At 37.6% G+C, this 17,515-nt stretch overlaps 1 protein-coding gene across 1 annotated transcript in view; it reads left to right on the top strand.

Annotated features, from left to right (window-relative positions):
• The window catches only part of LOC127627587 (uncharacterized), a 59,347-nt gene that overhangs the window by 2,976 nt on the left and 38,856 nt on the right, over window positions 1-17,515 (top strand). The window contains exons 2-12 of the mRNA XM_052104024.1: window positions 1,873-2,152; window positions 2,271-2,370; window positions 5,251-5,336; window positions 5,878-5,962; window positions 6,932-7,109; window positions 8,590-8,754; window positions 8,882-9,028; window positions 12,391-12,453; window positions 15,747-15,861; window positions 15,970-16,106; window positions 16,996-17,141. Of these exons, the coding sequence (XP_051959984.1) occupies window positions 1,873-2,152; window positions 2,271-2,370; window positions 5,251-5,336; window positions 5,878-5,962; window positions 6,932-7,109; window positions 8,590-8,754; window positions 8,882-9,028; window positions 12,391-12,453; window positions 15,747-15,861; window positions 15,970-16,106; window positions 16,996-17,141 (1,502 nt within the window). The remainder of the gene's footprint in view (window positions 1-1,872; window positions 2,153-2,270; window positions 2,371-5,250; window positions 5,337-5,877; window positions 5,963-6,931; window positions 7,110-8,589; window positions 8,755-8,881; window positions 9,029-12,390; window positions 12,454-15,746; window positions 15,862-15,969; window positions 16,107-16,995; window positions 17,142-17,515) is intronic.

Below are 17,515 nucleotides of genomic sequence, written 5' to 3'. Positions count from 1 at the left end.
ACATAAGCGAATCATCATAAGGAGACGGTGGTACAAAAGTGCCATATTACAAAGTTTCTCTAGCATCAGAATAGTATTATTTCAACTTCATTGTTTAAAAAACGTGTTAGTGTCATTTATAGTACCCATGGTACAGCAGAGAAAGATCCACCAATCAGAGAACTGCGGCCAACGGAACCTGCGAAATGTGCCTCGGAGCGACCACACGCTCCCATGAAATACTGTGAATGATGTATCCCGTCTCCCTCCACCCTTAAACTACTTATGTATATTTATACATATTGGAATATTTTGCAATAAACTTATATTATATTGTTTCTATACTTATAATAAACAACTTAAATCAATAGTTTATTTATTTACATAGTTTTTTATTCAATGTGATACAGTTATTCGCAATGATTCATGGGATTGTAGTTTGTGTCCTCATAAAAGACGGTAAGTACATAGACTTGTGTCAGATTTTCAAATTCTTTTTTGCCTAAAAACAATGTTTGTGATGTTGTGATTCACTTTGGAGCTGGTTGGTTTGGTTCATGACTCACAACTCTTTATGAAGGATTTCATTAAAAGTCAATGGAAGAAATTATTGGGGAAAATACTTCTGGAACCCAGATGGCTGAAAAAGTGGGTGGGCACTGTTGCGCTCTATTGATAGAGTGCTGCATCATCACCTGTTTAGGTAACTATGAAGTAGGGCTGGGGAAACTATTTCAAAATGAATTGATTATTTGATTCCGAGGCACTGGGAAAGATAATCGACTATAAAGCTTGGAATTGACTTCATTCAGGGTGTGATATGTTCGGACTGTGTTTATTTCCTCAGCCACTAAATTACTACACATTCCAGAATTCTTAACAGCACTAATTAAAATTATGGATCATAAAGTGACTGCAGATAAATGATTATAACTTCTTGACTGACCAACCTAACTCTTTTGTAGTCAGTCAGGCATTAGTAAATCTGCTCAGTTTTTTGTTCATGTATTAAGTAATCGCACAAACCCTTCAGTACTGCCCAGCTGGTTTCCAGACCAATATAGTGTACAAAAGGTAGTGGAAAATTACATTCTAATTTGAACCTCTTGCTTAAAAAGAACAACTGATGAGTGGTAACAGTACATTTTTAACAATATGTATGGTAGTTCTTTAAAATACAGGTGCATCTGCTCAGCCAAACTTCCCTCAAATTCATTCTATGGGATTGAAGCATTGCGAATTGGGATGTCCATATAGGCTCATTTATTTTTAGAATAGACCTATTAATAGAAATTTCCAAGATCTTTTGTAACTTTACCTCCCGTTTTTTTGGGGAATCAAAAATCATAGAGAAAATGAGTCTGAAATCATCTCTTTGAATCTATTCCAAATTCAGTAATCTGAGTTGATTTCAAAATTAAACAGCCTACAAGAAAGCCTCTTGATCACTATGTACACTATGCACTCAGCCATGTAGTCTATACATTTTCAAAACGTAGCATCATCCCAAATGGAACACTTAATGTTTTTTACTACACTGATGCATTCGCCGTTTAACAGCTGACAGAAGTGACATTTGAAACGCATGCGATGTGTTGCTGCTAGCTTTAGTGCATTAGCAAACCTCAGTTCAACACTTGTATCTCAAACAATGTATATATATATATATATATATATATATATATATATATATACACACAAACAGCATGGGGTGATGGTAAAGCATTAAACTCACATTTGTAAGATGCGGTCTTAACTGAAGTTTCACTATATTCTCCATTATTTACAATTGATTTGTCAAACACTTCTGCAGAATAGTGCAGAAGTGTGCAGTTTTGGATGCACCTAATTATTTGTTTTAATTCTGTTTTCTTCTTTTTTTTTTTTTTTCAGCTGTTTGTCAACTCTACTGTCGAAGGAGTCATCTTCCTGAGATATGGTCTGGATGTGGTCTTCATCTTTAACATTATCTCACGCTTTCACATTGGATACGAAAGTCATGGGGTGGTTATAATAGACCCTAAAAGAGTCCGGAAAAAGTACCTTATGACTTGGTTTTTATTGGACCTCTTGTCTGTTGTACCCCTGGAAACATTAAAAACTGCCTTTTGGGAGATAAAGTTCTTGCATGTTAATAGATGTCTGAGAGTGTTCAGGTTGTTTGGTATAATAAGTAAGTCTTTCCTACATCATTTCAATCTTTTTATCTTAAATATATGCTGTTTAAGGATAACTGATACAATATTCAGATTATGTAATTACAAAAGGTTTTGTTTTTTATTTGTTTCTAGCCTCGTTCAGTAAGGAGCCAGACACCAACAAAGTTCATGTAACAGCCCTCAACTGTTTCTCCATTGCGGTCCTGTGTATTCAAACCTCAGCATGCATTTGGTAAGATGAAGATATTGGAATAGAATTGTCTTTATTTTCATATCAGAAATAAAGTGATTCTTTTTTTTTGTCACAAGATGTTGACATCAGGATATAGCAATGGTTTGTTACTATTCATTTAGAGTAGGGTTGTCAGCAACATTTTAAACTGAAATGTGTCATACTGTTATATTTAGCATTTTGGTAAGGTTGATTTCTGAAAACAAGTTTTTTATTTATTTACTTTGACACTGTTCCACAAATAGGCTTTAAAATATGGTTATTTTATATGGGGCGGCTGTTGCTCAGGTGGTAGAGCAGGTTGTCCACCAATCGCAGGGTTGGTGGTTCGATTCCTGGCCCACACGCCGAAGTGTCCTTGGGCAAGAAACTGAACACAAAGTTGCTAGCACCTTGCATGGCAGCTCTGCCACCACTGGTGTATGAATGTGTGTGTGTGAATGGGTAAATGAGTCACAGTGTAAATCGCTTTGAATACTGTTAAGGTTAAAAAGGCATTATATAAGTGCAGACCATTTAGGAGAAATACAGTACAAGTCGTTTATTTCTGAACTATTCAAAATGCCTGTGTGACATGTAACAAGTTGGTAATTCACATCCTCACAAGTTTAACACGAAGCCTGAGAAAGGTGGCATAAAATCAAAAAGTACCATCAGAGTTGCAATATGTGTCTTTACTGCTTAAATTATTGTTTCACATACAATAAATAATATGACATATTCAATATTCAAACTTATTAACAGCCGATTTAAATAGACCAAGTTCATGCTTTCATTAAGCACTGTGGTGGTGATAATGCACATTTATCCACTTAGATCAATGGTGATCATGTTCATATAAGATCATAATTAGATATTATTTGGCCTCAGCAGTTGCACTTTCAAAATAATTGTTTTTTAAGTCTACCAGTAGCAGCTGCGGGGCAAATGGGTTGTGATAATAATGATGGTGATTCATGAAATATGACATTCATGCCATATTCTTTATGTTGGCTACACCTCCAAAACAAGCTTAGAACAGTAAAGGCAAACTTCTACAAATCAATTTCTCATCGGCCTACTTATTAACATGACAAAACTACATTATGTATTTTAAAATTAAAATTTTAAAATTAAAATTAAATTGAAATTTATTTATTAAATTGTTTATAAATTGTACACAGAAATTGAGCAACAAGATGAACTCTCCCTTAAACGATTGAAGTGTCACTCACTGCAGGTTTAAAAACAGTTCAGTGCGAGCTCACTGAAGTTCCAAATAGAGTTCTGCAGTCTTGTGAATGCTCTCATTAAAAATGAAGCGGTCTAATCAGCATAATTAATCAATTATATACACTATGTCTATGCCTTGATTAGAATGGGAGCATTTTAGTTTTGTCGTGTTGCTCATTTGCAGTGTATTTACATGCAATGAATCCAAAATAATTCTAAAGTGCTTTTTGCTTTTGTTCTACAGCTTCTTTTCGAATATCAGATGATGTTCCTTCAGTATTCATTTTCGTGTGCCACCGTGAACATAGGTGAAACATAAAGCAAGCATCTGGGCATCAGACTGTTTAAAACTTGCACATAAGGATCAGTTGTCATTATTGATAGTACAGAGGACTAATTTAAGGGTCTCTGACTGCCCATTGCCATTTCATTGCTCAACAGACATGTCTGTGATTAGTTAGAATACTCAAAAGAAAAATACTGCAAAAGCACTTAGTAAATAGAAACAATTGATGCAACATTAGCAGACTTAAATTGAAGGCTGTAATCGTTAGTTTTCACGATTACATAATCGTGGTAGCCGTAATAGTAATTGCGATTCGTTTTTCAATTAATTGTGCAGTCTTAGAACAAATGCACTTCTTGGTCAAAAGCTTGTATTGGTGAAGTATTTAACACAGTTAAATCATAATATTATGTATGTTGATATCCTACCACAGAGAATCAATGTTTTAAATGTAACATTTTGGGGATTATTGCTATTTGACCAAAATAGAAACACAGAAATATCTCAAAGTCTGTAAATTGTTTCATTTGTAATGATCTCCATATGTACAGCACAGTGGATTGAATGGGTTATTGCTTTATGATAAATTCACTGGAACCAAGTTACACTATTTCCTCACATTGTAAGTTCAGATCCCATTGCTCAAAACACAGAAGTCTTATGAAGGTGAACAAAAAAACTAGTGTGTAAATGATTGTTATACATCACATTTTTTGAGTTACAATACACTAAATATAAAGAATCACAATATTATATCAAGGCCAAGATATCAATATCATATTGAGAAGCCAGAGCCCTGCTGATTCCCATCCCGTCTGTGCAGTAGTCCTGCCACTGTTTTTTATGTATGCCATTAATAATATTAACAAGAAATAAAGATTACCACTCACAGCTTTTGGCTGGATAACTTAACTCAGTTAAACCCTCTACGATTGAACAAGAAAACATGAAAATTAAATTGTACAAGTAATTTGAAGTATATAGGTACTAGGGATCGATCGATGCTGGATGTTGCCGATACTGATTACTAAAGTGGTGGAGAAGGCAGATAAAAAAAAATTACAGACTAAGAATTGTCTTTTTTTTTTTTTTTCAGTTTTTCCTTATTATGAAAAAATGAAGATTTGGTGCATAACATGGGACTTTTAACTATAACAAGCCCTAAAGTCATGAACTGTGTAAAGATGTCTTTTAGATTAGATTTTAGGCTACATGTCACGTTAAAATTGTTTTGAAGAGTTGGCATCAAGAGTATCAAACATTTTTGAAATTTTACTCCTATTTGTATCAACAATTGAAATTTTAGTAACGTGTCAATCCTAATTGAGAGATACTTCATGCAGAAAACCTGTCAGAGCTGAGGTGTGTTGTTGTCCTGTCAGGTTTAATCAGGCATGTGATGGAGCTTATGATGGTCATGGAAGATATTGCCCCAAAGAGGAGAACTGGTTGCAACTGCTACCAGAATGTAAGTTTTTATTTTCTATGTCCATTTCTATTTAAAAATATACTAAGTTCATAAAATTTTAAAGAGCACACAAATTTCAAAATCTTGAACTCTGTCTTGTTTCCTCACTGCATTTTTGTATATATTGACATTGCACATCAACCTATTCAGATATACCAAACTTGTTAAATATTTGCTTTCTTATTCAAGCGAAAACAAGTATATGCATATCGGTTTTAGTGTGGCTTAAATAGTTTTGTACAGTTGATGTATATATATAGATCATGCAAACATTTGTGCACATTTTTGCTAGTTTGCTACTTTGCTATGATATAGTGACAGTTTTGCTTCCTTTTATTTCCACAGTTAATTTGTCTTTAAGTTTAAACTGTACTGTCAATGTCACTTTATCTGCTGCAAAATTATAAAAATGTGTATAACAGTAGTTCATGTCATTAATGTACATGTTTGTGCTTTGTGAAATTCAAAATTAACTTTATGTCTAGCTTTATCTATGATATGTTTCTGGATAATGATAATTACTTAGCATGTTTTTCTACAGATTCTTCTAATTTGACGGCAGTCACAGACATGGAGTTCTATGCTACATCACTATATTGGTCAGCTATCACATTATGCTCCATAGGGTGAGTACAATAAATACTATCATGTATGCACAGTGCTATACATTTAAACTGCATTTCTTAAAAAATTTTAGTTATCGGATAAATTTTATTTAAAGTAATAATAAAGAATAAAGTATTTTTTCTTTTTAAAGAATAAATGAAGGCGGTTGTTTCATATGTTCTTTTAAAAACATAATTCTTAAGCAACGATAGATGTGACTGGTCATCAGTTGTGATTCCTGGCTTATTGAAAGTGGCTCAGTGAACTTTCATGGTAATTGTCATTTCTAACTGTATATGCATCTTAGGATCAACTTCAATTTTACCTTTCACCTCTAAATTGACCTTTATGGAAGGACTTTTTAATTTATGGTATAGAACATAATTAGACATTTTTTTTTCTTAAATTAATGTTAACCTCTGACCTTATTTTAAACCCACTGGAAATGTTGTATTCGAGTACTCAAAATTAAAAAAAAAAAAAAAGTAATCAATTACTCGTATATTAAAATGTAAGTAAAAAATAACCAGTGTGACATTTACCTAATTTTTTCTCTTTTTGTTTTTACCAACGTTACCAAGAATGGTTTCAAAATAAGGTGTCCTTTTCTTTTGTAAAAAATACATAAATAAATGTATAAAAATGAAGAAAAAAATAAAATAAAGATATAAAAATAGCAATAAAAAGAGTTGCACTCATAAACAAACAATACTGATGCAGTAGTGTAATGAACATACAGTATATAAACTCTATATAAACATATAGTCTACATAAAGTACAGTATAATTCAGTGTTGCCAACGGCATGAATATGCGCAAAGGAAAATCAATTTGAGATATTAGTGTGTAGTGTTTTTAATAGTCTAGTTGGTGCAGAACGAGAACTTGATTAGTTGATTTCTTGTGCACATCCCTTGTCAAGATGGCTCCACAACTTATATTATGCCCATTATTAAATTCTCATGTTATAATATGAAACATATTTCACAGCTTTGGAGATATACATGCTACAAATTTGGAAGAGGTCACAGTTGCGTCATTTGTGATGGTGGTTGGATTGCTTGCCTTCTCTGGAATCATCATGACCAGTATGAGCTCCATTATAAGCAACATGGATGCACAAAGAGGAAGATTCTACCATAGGATGGAAACCGTTCATCATTATGTGGTTTGTAATACAATAATAAAAAGTGATGGTCCGAAACTCTTGGTAGAAAACTAAAATTTAACCTTCCCTAAGTCCCACACTCAATCCCATTTTAGCAACTGTTGCCGTGCACCATTTCTCTGACAAACGCTTGTTTTTTGTCAATGAAAACCGATGGGAGTAATGGGTGTTTGAGCAGTTTTAAGCTGAATTTTCTTTTTAGAAATTATCAAATACAAAAAACTTTGTTGCTGGGTCAATTGTAGTGACACAAGGTACATAGAGAAGATACACGCTGTGCTTTTTATTTATTTTCTTTTTTTAAATCTATAAATAAATCTCAAGAAGAGCATGCTATGGGTTAAGCTGTGGCACCCTCATTCCCAAATGTACATACAATATATAACATCAGCGAGAACCCCTACATTTGCACCAAGGTTAATTAAAGCTAATAATTTAATAGTAATACATTTATGTATCAATTCATGTCTTAATAAAGGTGATAGTAAATAAAGAGTTCACAGCAACATAGTGAGTGTGTTATGAGACTGTAACAGTATAAGGATTCAGGCCGGGGTGCCACCAGTCTGATTAAGTCCCGCTCATCTCTGGGGTGGGAGACGATGCCCTTATGGCCATTCTGTCAACCGGTGGCCCACCTCGCCTCCTGTGAACCTGGGGGGAGAGACGAGGGGAGGCGTGGGAAGAGGGGGCGAGTGGAGACACAGAGAGAGGAGAGAAAGAAGAACTTGCTCCTGGACTCACTGTTACCCGGTCCTCAACCACTCCTCTGCCCTCTGGCAGACGCCAGCTGGCCACGCCCTCCTCCTTGTCACAGAGACATTATGAGCAATTCGGTTCACTTACATACATTTTATCAGGTGTGTAATTGCCATCAAATGATGCTTTTCTATTTTCAATGACGGTGATAATCGTTTGCCTCGATTCTGATTCACAGTCTTTAAAGTTTTCAATAAAATTTCTGTGTAATTTAACAATTTATTTGACAAAAAATGTCACTCTTCATTCCAGCCCAAGTAAGAAATTATGAATTCCGTTTATGACAATATTTTGTCAAAAACTGCGCTGTTCACAGCAATCTCCCATTCATTCCTATGAAAAGTTCTCCAAAGCTCGTCAGAGCGAGCAACAGTAACCAAGGGGGGAAGAGTTCAGCGAAGGGTCAATTCTGGACAAAAAATGACAGTCAAGATGCTTATTTTAAACTGGCCTTTTTATTTTAGATAAAGGTAATTTTTTTAGATAGAATTAGATAAAAGTAATGTAATATTTTCATATGTATTTACACTTGTTCTACATTCAGGTGGCATTACGCACAATCTAGATAATTTTTTCCAAAATGTGTAGTTACTGCATTTTGCTTTTGCATGTCAGTATTATTGCATGATAAAGTAATGGTTTTGGAAGATTTTCATATCCATCTGTCGTACTCAAATGCATTTCTGGTTTTTTTCATCTTCATTCCCCCTTTTAACTAAAGACACATATGGGCTTACCAGAGGAAATCCAGACATGGGTGCACACATATTATTACTATCTCTGGACACACCAGAAGGGCCGTGTCATCACAGGACTAATGGATGATCTCCCATTTGTCTTGCACTCAGACATTTCAAGCTGTTGTTACAAACCTCTGCTGAAAAAAGTGAGTTATCTTATAAAACACTTTTTACATTTACCCAACACTACACTTAACCATTTATGATTTGACAAATGTATATGCCTGCTTAAGCTTATGATTTTTACCTTGACGTTACTGTCTATATTTCTAGGCAAAGTTATTCAGAGAAACACAAGATGGCTTCAAAAGGGCTTTGTCACTGAAATGTCACACCTACACATACAGTCCTGGACAAATTCTGGTTAAAGCTGGAGAAGTGTATCAAAATCTGTATTACATTAAACATGGACGTGTGCAGGTATGCTAAAATAGATTTTAATGGAATGCTACGGGTTCAATAAAAGTTAAGCTCAATCGACAACATTTGTTGCATAATATTGATTACTACAAAAATCTAGGTTACAATGAGGCACTTATAATGGAGGCGAATGGGAGAAAATCTGTAAACATTAAAATACTCACTTTTTCAAAAATATAGCCACAAGACAAACAAGATGCTTGTTAACATGATTTTAGTGTAATAAACGTCTAGGTTACATATGTAACCTCCATTCCCTGATGGAGGGAATGAGACGTTGTGTCGAAGAAGCGACACTAGGGGTCTCTCTTGAGTAATATCGAATATGTCTCTGATCTATGAAAAAAGGCCAATGGGAATTAGGCAGATAGTATTTGCATACCCCGCCCCGGACATACAGGATTTTTCTGAGGAGCCGGAAATGGTCCGGCCACTACAGCGGCTCGGCCCAGCGAAGTGGCCGGGAGGACACAATGTCTCGTTCCCTCCATCATGGAACGAAGGTTACATCCGTAACCTAGACGTTCCCTGTCTGTCGCTCTCTCGACGTTGTGTCGAAGAAGCGACACTAGGGGTCCAATTCAAATCACGCCATACGCTGAGCCGTGTACGTGTACTGCTGACAAAAGAGTGGGCAGGTTTTTCCACATGCAAAGGCGACCAGTTGTGTCAGACTGCACGTACCCTTCCCCAATGCCCCATAAAAAGTCGTCGGAATCCTTTTGATTGCCCTAAGCAGGGGAACAAGGCGACGGTTGCCAATCTGGGAACAAGCCGAGCCTAGCGGGGCCTCTTTTCTCTCTATGTTTCTCGCATAGAGCCAAAGCGGCTGAGGTCCTTACACGCATCGTAGGAAGGGGGTCTTACCCAGTTTCCTATTCTTTCCCTGCGGAGACCACACCTGACCAGAGGGGGGGGGGGGGGCAAATACATCACATGGCCATTCAGGTCACATGTGGAAACATAGCGCGGTGGTAGATCCAGCCTCAGGGAGGCGGGAGTTGCTACAGCACGGTGACCGGGGGCAGCTGGAACTGCCCAAGGGAGATGCGGGTCCACTCGGAAAATACACACAGCACACCTGCGGAGCACCTATTCCAGTACAGCGTAGATTGAGTACCCGCAGTGAATTGGGTCAGTGAATTCCTCCGCTGAATTGCGGACCCACAGGGCTAGGGAGGAATTGTACAGGGATCCGAATGTACGGAATCTCCTGGGAGAGAAAGCGCACAATTTTACCTCAACCGGCCAGTCCATCAGCATGTTACCGAGTTCTACTGGCTTGGACCTGAGAAAAGACAGGATGATACTGACTCAACCCTGAGAATGTAAACTCTCACAAAGGTATTGGGTGTTGCCCAACACACTTCTCTACATATGTCTGCCAGGGAGGTCCCCCTGGCCAGTGTCCATGATGATGAAACACTCCTTGTTGAGTGTGCTCGGACCTGCAAGGCGGTGGGGGGCATGGCCTGGATGTGATAGGCCAATGAAATGGCATCCACTACCCAGTGGGAAAGCCTCTGTTTGGAGACAGCGTTCCCTTTTCACTGTCCACCAAAGCAGACAAGGAGCTGCTCAGAACGTCTAAAGCTCTGCGTGCGGTCCAAGTAGGTACACAAAGCATGTACCGGACACAGCAATGAAGGGGCTGGGTCTGCCTCCTCCCGGGGCAGCGCTTGCAGGTTCACTACCTGGTCTTTCAAGGGCGTGGTAGGAACCTTGGGCGCGTAGCCCGGTCGCGGTCTTAGGATCACATGCATGTCTGCCGGACCGAACTCCAGGCAATGTCGCTAACAGAGAACGCTTGCGGGTCCCCGACCCTCTTGATGGAGGCTGCGCGATCAGCAGGGCAGTCTTTAGAGAGAGTGAGTAAAGTACAAGCAGCTGAAGTGCTGAAGCGGTCTCATATGCATCAACCCCAGCGGCGCGACCGCCGCGGAGGATGCCATATGCCCAAGGAGCCTCTGGAAAAGTTTTAAAGGGACTGTTGTGCCTGGCCTGAAGGTGGTGAGGCAGTCCAGCACTGACTGCGCATGCTCGTTGGAGAGACGTGCTATCATTGAGAGCTAACGTCTTGGTCCCTGGGTCGATCGTCTCAGGAGCGCCTGGGAGCCTTGCGGGTCCTCAAGGGGGTCCGTGAGACGGGGGCGTCGACTTCCTGCGGGGTGCTCGACGCGTGGGCTGAGAGCTGGGCCCGGGTTGAGGCGGAGCAGGGCATTTCTTCGTCGCAGGAGGATGCCCTCGGCGAACAGACGGGGCATGGCCCATGGCGGCAGGCTTGCGGCGCGGCAGGATATGTGAAATGGCCTCTGTATGTTTCTTCACCGCAGAGAACTGCTGGGTAAAGTCCTCGACGGTGTTGCCAAAGAGGCCAAACTGGGAGACAGGGGAGTTGAGGAAGCGCACTTTGTCGATCTCACGCATCTCGACCAAGTTCAGCCAAAGGTGACGTTCCTGGACCACGAGTGTGGCCATCGCCTGCCCGAGTGACTGCTGAGCGCAGTTCCTGCAGCACGTCGGGATCAGGGCTACCCCCGTGCAGATCTTTGAGTGCCTTGGCCTGGCAAACTGCACCGCCGTGCAGAGAAAGGAGAAAGCCGCTGAAGTGCGCCGTAGATCCAACAGCTGGCAAGCGTCAGAGGAAACAGGAACAGGTGTGTGACTCGCAGCTGACTGCAACACAACCATCGGCTCCGAAGTAAATTTCTGAATGAACTTGATGTATTTGCCCACTTTTATACACGTATGTCCGGGGCGGGGTATGCAAATACTGTCTGCCTAATTCCCATTGGCCTTTTTCATAGATCAGAGGCATATTCAACGCTCAAGAGAGACCCCTAGTGTCGCTTCGACACAACGTCGAGAGAGCGACAGACAGGGAACTTGTTTACTATCCTTTTCAGTGTAAAGTTATAGCCAATTTTATAACTTCATTGCAGTGACGATTTAATGTTAAGAAACTCTAAAATTTAAACAACTTTATAGCTAAAATAATTTGAAAAAATCATAAAAGAATTAATAGAAGTGCTTTTATAAAAATTATGAGTTTTACAATAAAACCCTCCAAAAATTGGCCCCATTCACTTCCATTATAAGTGCCATACCATAACCTCAATTTTTTTTAAAGAAAAGGATGCACGAGTTGACATAATGTGTTGTGGTAATCAACATTCTGTCACAAATGCTGTATACTGAGCTTAACTTGTATTGAACCCAAAATATTCCTTTAAATACAATTGAGAACAATATGGTTCTGAGCAGTTTTCTAATCAATAAGATACATAAATTGTATTTCATTGTGGTTTAAAGTGCAATGTACACAAAAAAGGTTTTTGTAACAGATTTACTCACTTTTTAAGGTTCTTGGAGAAAATTCTAGGGATGAAATTGCAACACTACTGCCTGGCTCATTGTTTGGAGAGGTATGACTTTCAAATTATAATAGGAACTTTAAAAAACTGCTGCTGACAGGACGGCTACAGCAGTCGAAGTAAACTGATCAATGGCCGAGCCAAGAAATGCAAAAATCACAAAAACAAAATAGAGAATAGCAGAACAAAGCATTCAATCATTTAAGTGCCATTTGGATTGACATGGGGTGGAAAGTGACGTCACAGCCCTGAATCATATTTGTTATTTCTAAGTAATGGAAATAGATAACGTGTTCATTTTAAAGGCACAAACCGGCACAAATCGAGCACAAACGAATGACACTGGTTTGGAGCGATTTAGACAACATGGGGTGGAGAAAGTCGTCACCACTCCCGAAAACATTTTTGCTATATCTAAGGAAGGGAAATAGTTACAACATTTGTTTTAACGCCACAAACTGGCACAAACCGAGCACAAATGACCAACACTGGTTTGGATCGATTTGAGCGAGATGGGGTGGAGAGTGACGTCACACAGACCAAAAAAGAATGCTTAATATCTCAAACACCAAATCAGCACAAACGCAGCACAAACGAATGAAATTGTTTTGGTGATTATTTAATTATATGGGGTGCCAGCTTCACGGAGGTATTGAAATGCTTGTTTTCAGACTTGTTTTTAATCTACTAGAACAGAGATCAGCAACCTATGGCATGTGGAGTGGTAATCACAGGCACGCAGGGCATCAATGGCGAGAGAGAAGACTATTTTATATAAATACCACTCCAATCTGCATTCCAATCTACATCTTGATGTAATCCTTCCTCATGTTCATGCAGCACGTTTTCATGAGTTGAAAGGGAGGCTAAACAAAAAGTTCAAATGTGACGGGACTGCAGTATACCCAACAGACTCTTGCAGCGCATCTATTTTGGTTAATCGTGCGAGTAAATGTGTCTGCTTTAATTCGATCAGACTGCCTAGATTCTGTGTTTCAATTGCTTATTATTGCTTTCAGAACAACACGTGATGTAATACGTAAAACACCACAATTAATCCTTGAAATTTCCAACCCAGCATACAGCTACACCCTCCTAAAACCAACGTCACACTCATAATTATATTAAACTAAAAGAGGGAACATAAACCCACATCTTGGGGTTAAAAAATTATAAATTAAACCTGGAAATACAATTATAGGATTTTGCAGGTGCGATTCACCGAAAAGGGCTAAATAGTTGATCGGTTTGTGATGCATGAATGGCTGTACGCACAGTGTGAGTCTTGTCAAATTTTAATAGTGTTTAGTCTCCCATTCATCTAATGAAAACACGCTGTGATCATGAGGAAGGATTGCATCAAGATGTAAATTGGAATGCCGGTATGAAAAACGTATAAAATAAATAAAATAGCCTACTTCTCTCTCGCTATTGCTTGCGTGCTAGTGATTACCACTCTGTGTGATTTTGAAAAATGTTGACAAAATATTAAATGTACTTTCACAAGATGCTCAGTGAAAATATTTTTACTCAAACAAAATGCTGATGATATAATTACTAATAAAATATGTATTATTAATCTAGAAAATGCAAAATAGAAACCTTTTCACAAGTGGACTCAAGCTTCAGAAAATCGCATACATGTGCATGTTTTTTTAGTTTTTTTGGAACAAAAAAAAAAAAAATGCCTCTCCATGTTAAAAAGGTTGCTGACCCTTGTACTAGAATAATCATTCATTGTTGAATTACCCTCTGGAATAGGACATAGTGGAGGCAAAATATAGTTATGTAAAAAGCTGTTTTTACATTGGCGCATGATAATTTTTTTATTTTTTGTTTTTATCCCCCTTTTCTCCCTAATTTGGAATGCACAATTCCCACTACTTAGTAGGTCCTCGTGTTGGCACAGTTACTCACCTCAATCCAGGTGGCGGAGGACAAGTCTCAGTTGCCTTCGCTTTTGAGACAGTCAATCTGCGCATTTTATCATCTGGCTCGCTGTGCATGACACTGCGACGACTCACAACATGTCAGATCAGCAGTTACAGAAATACTCTGGTACCAATAATCATGCCAATTTTTTGCCCATTCTGATGGTTGATGTGAACATTAACTGAAGCTCCTGGCCCGTATCTGCATGATTTAATGCACTGCATTGCTGCCACACGATTGGCTGATAGGAATAATCGCATGGATGATTGTTGGTGCCAGATGGGCTGGTTTGAGTATTTCTGTAACTGCTGATCTCGTGGGATTTTCACACACAACAGTCCCTAGAATTTACTTCGAAAGGTACCAAAAACAAAAAGCATCCAGTGAGCAGCATTTCTGCTGATGGAAATGCCTCGTTGATGAGAGAGGTCAGCAGAGAATTACCAGAGTTGTTCAAACTGGCAAAGTCTACGGTAACTCAGATAACCGCTCTGTACAATTGTGGTGAGAAAAATATAATCTCACAATTTGTACATCTGGCCTTCCACATCTCTTTCTGTCCTTGTTAGATACAGTTGTCCTTTGTCTTTGAAGACTAGTGTACACCTTTGTATGAAATCTTTGGCAATTTCAAGCATTGTATAGCCTTCATTCTTCAAAGCAATGATTGACTGATGAGTTTCTAGAGAAAGATGTTTCTTTTTTGCCATTTTTGACCTAATATTGACAGGCCAGTCTATTGCATACTGTGGTAACTCAAAAACAAACACAAAGACAATGTTAAGCTTCATTTAACAAACCAAATAACTTCCAACTGTGTTTGATATAACGGCAAGTTATTTTCTTGTACCAAATGAGCAATTTAGCATGATTACTCAAGGATAAGGTGATGCAGTGATGGCTGCTGGAAATGGGGCCTCTCTAGATTTGATCAAAAATGACTGTCCTGACAATACCTTGTGATCAGTTGAATGTCACTTTGGTGAATTAAAGTACCAATTTCCTTCCAAAACATCTAAATCTGTACATTATTCCAAACTTCTGGCCACCAGTATATATATATATATATATATATATATATATATATATATATATATATATATATATATATATATATATATATATATAGATATATATATATATATAGCCACCAATTTGTTTCTAAAAAGGGTACAATAAATTGGAGTATGGTTATGTCAGTATCATGATTTTAGGAAGCTTATCTGAGGCTATAAATAATAAAAAAAACATCAACAACATAAGGATAGATGGAGAAGCTGGTAATAGTAGACACAAAGTAATGTGTGATGATAAATACTGTCCATGTTGTTTTTTAAGTAGACTGCCTTTTTCAGAGTTGTTCAACATTATGCACTTTTTGCTTTCCACTCAGTTTTCTTTTCTATTTTCAGGTCCATTTGCTGTACAAAATTCCTCGAAATGCAACAGTATATGTGTCAACGTTGTGTGAAATTTGCATATTGGGGCACAAAGATTTGCTTTCACTCTTTGCTGACTACCCTGAAGGTATTAAAGTTGAGACAACCTTCTTGGTGATCTTGTGCTATTTTATTGTTACTAATCATAAATAATCAATTACAGCATATTAACAGAGTTACATATCTTTTCTTAAAGCTGGTGTTAAGATTGCCAGAGCCGCCAAAACACGTGTTGAGAATTTCAAATACCCCCTACGAGAAGCTTTTGCATATGGACTTGCCTCCCACCCACAAAACGTTGTGTTTGATAAGGACCTGAGAAGTGACTTTCAGGCAGGTTTTTTTTATTACATTTTTTTTTAATGGAGCTTTTTTTAATGGAGCTATAATTGTCACAAAAAGATTTCACATACACACACAAGTTGGTAGAATTTGCTAGAGAGTAAAAATATGATTTTTTTGATGGAGTGCATACTAATTTCATATTAATTGGTAAGAATACAGTTTAGGATAGTAGTAATACATCTGCTCACTGGCGTAATTTAGGTTTCTCTGTTCCAATCACAATTTGGTGGAGTCATAAATGAATTGAAGTCAAGAGTGTGTTGAGAGGCACTGAGCCAAATGTAGAGTTTGCACCACCAAATTGGACCAAATATTTTCTTCAAGAGGTCTTGAGAAATCATTGTAACAATATTTTGCTACAGAGGCAGTGGCCCTTAGAATAGTTGCATGTATGACTGAAGAAATGTTGTTGTAGGCAAGGGATCAGAGGATTGTTGGATCATTCTTGGAATATACTTCACACCGGTCTCATCGTGTTCAGTCAGCTTTAAAAAACAAAACCAAGGTGAGAAAAAAGTATCAGTTTCCCTAAATGCATGAAATGTTAAATCAATTCTAGTATTGATTTTGTGGATACATTGTAGTTTAGTGGTTTTGATATGCCAGAATTGTTTTATCACTTTGCAGCATTGTGTGACAAATCTATTAATAATAAAATTGCAATTTAAACACAAATATGAATAGAAAAAGTAAAAAGTGCAACAACCCTTGAATCTAACTTAATCTATACATACGTTTTAGCATACTGTACATGAAATGGTAGCGAGGCATTTGCAAAAAGTTTTCAATTAAAGTTTAATGTTGTAAAACCATATAGGCCCATAATCGTGATCCTCGTGATCTTATATTTACTCTGTTGTTTTGTCCATTTCTCTAGACTTTTTGGAAGAGAACTGTTCACCCTGATAGTGACTTTATAAAGAATTGGGAGGCCTTCTTTTTCTGGTGCATCACTGTTTCAATTTTCCTGGAGACGTGGGTGGTTTTTTTCACTAACAATGTGTACACAATAGGTATGTATATGTTTGATTGAGAGTATTGATTTAGGTTTAGAAAAGTCTACATTTTGTCATTAGTACAGTTCTTTTAGTACAATATTAGATTACTGGATCATATTACACCTTGAAAAAAGGTGATTTGATTAAATTGTCAAAATGTAGTAGAAATACCTTTCTGTTTCATTAGGTAAAATCTAAATATTTTCATGAAATGCAATTTATGTAATCAGATGGTACATTTAGATTAAGCACAAAGAGCATCTTGTATATAAGACTTTACTTTTCACATATGTTTTAAATCTTTCACTATTTTATAGTAATTCAGTTTGCTACTGTAAATTCAGAATATGATTATTGTTTGTTGTCTAATCTCAAATGTCAATTTTGTTATGTTTTTGC

Source organism: Xyrauchen texanus, chromosome 34 (genome assembly GCF_025860055.1).
Source record: "Xyrauchen texanus isolate HMW12.3.18 chromosome 34, RBS_HiC_50CHRs, whole genome shotgun sequence".
NCBI classification, from domain to species: Eukaryota; Metazoa; Chordata; class Actinopteri; order Cypriniformes; family Catostomidae; genus Xyrauchen; species Xyrauchen texanus.
Note: the sequence above shows the minus strand (reverse complement) of the source record. Positions and strands in the feature narration are given on the sequence as shown.